The sequence below is a fragment of the Alligator sinensis genome, unplaced genomic scaffold (assembly GCF_000455745.1).
Source record: "Alligator sinensis unplaced genomic scaffold, ASM45574v1 scaffold1553_1, whole genome shotgun sequence".
NCBI lineage: Eukaryota > Metazoa > Chordata > Crocodylia > Alligatoridae > Alligator > Alligator sinensis.
This window is the reverse complement of record NW_005843054.1, coordinates 238,286-243,493: the sequence shown is the minus strand read 5'-3', so window position 1 is coordinate 243,493 and position 5,208 is coordinate 238,286. Positions and strand designations below refer to the sequence as shown.

Genomic DNA, 5,208 nt, shown 5'->3' with positions numbered 1-5,208 from the left:
CCCGCACTGTTTAACATCTTCATCAGCGACTTGGACAAGGGGGTGGAAAGCATGCTGTCCAAGTTTGCTAATGACGCTAACATGTGGGGGGAGGTGGACACACTTGAAGGGAGAGAGAGGCTGCAACTAGATTTAGACATACTACAAAAGTGGGTAGATGAGAATAGTGGTGTTCAACATAGACAAATGCAGGGTGCTGTACCTTGGGCGAAGGAATCCACAGCATACATACAGGCTGGCTGGGGAGTTCCCTTCTTGAAAGCACAGAGGTGGAAAGGGATCTCGGAGTCATTATTGACTCCAAGATGAACATGAGCCGCCAATGCCAGACCGCAGCCAGCAAGGCCAGCATACCTTGTCACGCATCCAAAAGGTGCATCTCAAGCCGGTCCAGAGAGGTGATACTCCCCCTCTATGAGACTTTGGTCAGGCTGCATTTGGAGTACTGCATCCAGTATTGGGCGCTGCATTTCAAAAGGGATGTGGCCAGCCTGGAGAGGGTTCAGAGGAGGGCCGCCCGCTTGGTGAGAGGGCAGCAGGACAGGCCCTACAAGGTGAGATTGAGGGGGGACCTGGTGGCTGCCTACAAACTCATCAGGGGAGATCAACAGCAAATAAGTAGACCCCTTTTTTTCCCAGCACCACCTGGGGTGACAAGGAACAATGGTAATAAGCTGATGGAGAATAGGTTTAGGTTAGAGATCAGAAGGCAATATTTTACAGTTAGGGTGGCCAAAATCTGGAACCAACTTCCCAGGGAAGTGGTCCTTACCCCTACCTTGGGTAAATTCAAGAGAAGGTTGGATGATCACCTGTCTGGGGTCTTGTGAACCCAACATTCATTCCTGCCTGTGGCAGGGAGTCAGGCTAGATGATCTGTTCAGGTCCCTCCTGATCCTAGCTACTATGATACTATGACTGAGGGTGAGAGAGCCAGCAGTCAAGGACTGAGATACAAAAGCAAAATTGAAGTAGCTAGTTTGTGAAGTGACCAAAATACATGGCTGATATGAGCCATATGGTCTCTTATGTTGCTGAACAGTTAAATGAACTCAATGGTATCAAAAATAGAAGTACATGCTGAAGACTTGCTAGTGATTAATCATTTATTTACTCCCTTCACTCTTGGTGTCACCATGAGTCACCTCTAAAAGTAAAAAAGGACTCTGCATTTTGACACAGATATTCAGTTGTGAAACAATTTACTTGGGGGTATCTTATTCTGTCCAATGTGAATTTGCAATCTATGCATCGAAGGTGTAAAGCAAATGTCAGATCTACAAACCACTGAAGTCAAAGGCAACCATTTCACTTGCTTCTTTGGGTTTTAGATTGTGGGTTTCCACTTGCTTCTGTGGGTCCTAATTGTGCTTACTTTTCTTTGTCAAGATATTGAGACAATATTTATTTAATAAATTGATTATACCTTCCTACCTGATCAAAAATAAAGTTTAAGTAAAAACAAGCAGCTTACCAGGAAACTTTTGGACCAGACTCTGACAGTTGGCAGGTTTTGCTTTCTGGATTTAGAATGGTTGGGGTAACTTCTAGAGAAGTATGCACACTGATAACTGGTCTAGCCCTGTAAGGAAAGCAAAACATATTAGTGTGAACACACTGTTGTGAGTTGTATTACAGACTCCTTCATACAGGGAAAACTATCTGCTAGACAGTATTTAACAAAGCTAAAAAAAAAAAAAAAAAAAAAGAGAGTGGGAGGAGAGAAAGAAAAGAAACGTAATTAAAGAGAAGTAGAAACAGCCTCTGTGCTTCCTTCTTAGTCAATGTCACAATCTGAGCAGAAGTATAAAAGGAGACCTTATTCTCCTGCACAGCTAAATAAAATCTATGAAAAGCTCCCCTAAAATCAGGAGGGGGCAGAAAAATTTTCAAGGATGACAATGGGGCTGTTCTTTTCAGAAAGCAGTAGCTTTCTATATATGTTGACACCTGGAGAGTGCCACTCAAGGGAAGCCATGAAGGGAGCTCTGTATCTTATCTCAGCTCTGAATTCATTTAGCAGATTAAGAACTACCCATTTACATAGTAAAAAAAGAACAAGGCAACCATCTTATCTACGTAATCCTTCAATACAGAATTTCAGCCTCTCTTGCTATTATTCTATTATGTAAATTAGGGCTGTTCAACTGGGGCCTGTGGGCGATAGCTGGTCAATGAGGGGTTAAAGTGCAGCCTGTGGGGTCCCACTCAGGTGCCACTCCCCTCACTGCTCCTGTTGCTGTGGGGGCTGGGGATTCTGGGGCAGGGCAGCATGGAAGCAGGGATGCTGCTGTGGGGTCTGTACTGTTCCCCGCAATGGACAGTCCAAGGGCCCATGACCTGTGTGGTATGCTGCCCCTGAACATTCAAAAACTGGACAAACCCGTTGTAAATGATGTAAATGCCACCGAGCATTTCCCATGACAGAACTTAACTAAGAATGTGTGTTCTGTACCCACCTGTACAAAACAGCTGTGTCAACACCAAATGCTCCAACAATCAAATCTAGAAACAAAAGTGAAATCTGTGTTTAGGAGCAGTACTGCTGCTGGTCACTAGGCGAGATATCTGTGATTAGAACAATCACAATAATGTGATTTAAAGTCATAAATACAAAAAAGTCATAAATAGAAAAAAGCACCTGGATATCCATTTTTGTCTACATCAGTAGCTCCTTTCAATGAGTACCCAAAACTTGGTGGCATGTTACGGGCTGCCCACTGTCCTTCAAGGATCTGAGATGGGACTGTATTCAAACCAGTTGCTCTTCCATTGTAGATATAAACAAAACCTCTCTTGTCCTCTCCACCATAAGGAGCAGCAACTGCAAGATCTGTGAATAAAAAAGGAATAGTCTCAGCATCCCCATACATAAAACAAAGAGAACTTTGTCCTGGTGTTAAACAATTCTTAGCAGATATGCAATAACAAGTCGCAATGCATGTTTCAGCACATAATTTGTGCTCTGAAAGGTTTAATTAACACCTTCTTGGTTTAATAAAAACCTTTAAAATGCTGGGATTTTATAGAACGACAAAAACAAACTGAGCTACTTGAATAACTGCAGACCTAGCACAGCCTATTTATATGCATTTTTAGTGTTTTAGGGAAAAGTTTTAAACTCCCAATATTGGACTCTACTGGAAACAAGTTCCCAAATGAAATGGGATTATCTACCCGTTTCATTAATACGTTAACACTTATTGAGAGGTTGTGATATTTACAAATAGCTCTAGTGGACTTAAACCAGAGTAATTCAAGAGAAAATGTCATTTCCCAAAACATACTAATGAAAGCCTGTCAACACGCCACAGGCTGAATGTTAAATTAATGCAATTATGCTCCATTTCACGAGTCTTAAATTAGAGAGCACTTATATTAGCAGTGAATGATAAAAACAAAACAAAATACTAATTGGATACCTTGCAGGGAATACTTTTAAAAGTGTGCGCTTTCAAAGTGCATATACAATCAACATTTAATACTCCCCAACTGGTTCAAGAACTCCACTGTTTTTGAATGAAAGCATTTATATATTAAAAAACAACATGGCAGATATTACATAATTCCATGTCAATTTGCAGAAAGCTTCATAGCTTTAAAACAGCACCATCTTAAATGACCTTAAGAATCATCTGTATTATACTAAGCAAAGCAGCAGAGATTTCAGCTCTATCCCATTTCTGATTAATTTTAACCATCACAGGGTGAAACAGAGCTAAAAAAAAAAAGCAATGATTAAAATAATTTCTATGATTCCTTAAAAACACAACTAAGTTAAAAAATTAAGACTTTACTGTTACTTTTTTAGCCAATAAATGACATTAAAAAAATATGAGCACAAAATCTATCAGTGAATCATAAATAGACCAGAAAATACCATTTGTGTCATCTAATCTGATAAACACATTCTGCAGGACTTCTCAGCTTTGACCTTACTAATGTGTAATTAAACTTGTATATAAATGTCTGCAGTCCAAAAAATAATGTTGCTGAACTCACTGGTGTAGAATATCTTAAGCAGCAAAACACATACGCATTTAAGCCTTATTTATACATTAAAGGCCTATACATTAAGCCTTATTTATGAAAATACATTGTGAAGTTTATGTTAATATTGGTTTCAAGCCAATTTTTCCTCTGATACCCAAGAAGAATTTCATGAGGAAAATTACCTTAGGCATGTTTTTTAGATCTTGCTTGCATTTCTTAATTTATGTTCTATTATAACTATTTCTGATCTATAACGATGGAAAAAAGTAAAAGGTTGCCATGCAAAAAAGTAAAAGGTTGGAGATTGTATCCAATTTCCAATGGTTTCATGAAGAATTAACGTATTAAGGCTAGCCAAGAAACCGAATCTCTGTTTCTACCAAAAAATGACTTAGTTTTTAGAAAGTGTTTCATAAAGAAATGGGACAAAAGTAAAAAAAATATTTTTTTTTTCCAGAATTGAAATCCCAGGACATTTGGTTTTGGAAATAAACTTTTCAAAATAAACAAAAATATATTTTTAGGATGTTTTACAGATATTGCCTGACACTGTCAGATTGTTGTCAGTTCCAGGGCTACTAACCAAAACCAACCAGATTATTATGCAAAAGCTTCCACTGACTCCAGCTGCACACCAGGCTTGGCACCAGAACCAGATACTGTATGTTAACTGGAGCCCCATGATGCTCAGTTCTTAGGTCACCTGGCTTGACATGTTGCAGCAATTCGTTCAAGCAGAGACTTTTTCATGAAATGTTACAGGTTTGATGAATTAGTATTTCAGATGAAAACTCCTTTTACTGAAAAATTCTTAACCAATAAAATGTACCTCATCCAGGTCATCTTAGCTTTTCTATACCTGGTACTTCAGAAAGATTTTTTTGAATAAAAGGGAAGGACCAAAGCTCTATCCTTCTAAATTACTGTTGGAAGGTCATACATGATAAATTTATTCCTGAAAAAATGCCCTGGAAGTTAAACAGAGCATTTGAAGTAAACCAGGATGCAGCAACTGAACGTGTATAGCCTCTGCTTGATGTACTTGCAATTCCCATTCTTGGGATTAGCATGTAGACATTGAAGACATCCAATTGTCCAACACTCATTCACAGCTAAAAAGGCTAATGTGTGTATGCAGTATTTGCATTCATCTTCCTGCCCAGGTTTACTCTATGGACATATACTGGTGTCTTACCATTGAAACCATCTTGGTCT

At 39.1% G+C, this 5,208-nt stretch overlaps 1 protein-coding gene across 2 annotated transcripts in view; it reads right to left on the bottom strand.

Annotated features, from left to right (window-relative positions):
- ITGAV (integrin subunit alpha V) overlaps nt 1-5,208 on the bottom strand; it is an 82,327-nt gene that overhangs the window by 36,614 nt on the left and 40,505 nt on the right. For both annotated transcript variants that reach the window (XM_025193472.1, XM_025193473.1), the window contains exons 13-16: nt 5,189-5,208; nt 2,642-2,833; nt 2,460-2,505; nt 1,475-1,582 (exon numbers count right to left, since the gene is read on the bottom strand). The exon at nt 5,189-5,208 is cut by the window's right edge and continues 165 nt beyond it. In XM_025193472.1, the coding sequence (XP_025049257.1) occupies nt 1,475-1,582; nt 2,460-2,505; nt 2,642-2,833; nt 5,189-5,208 (366 nt within the window). The remainder of the gene's footprint in view (nt 1-1,474; nt 1,583-2,459; nt 2,506-2,641; nt 2,834-5,188) is intronic.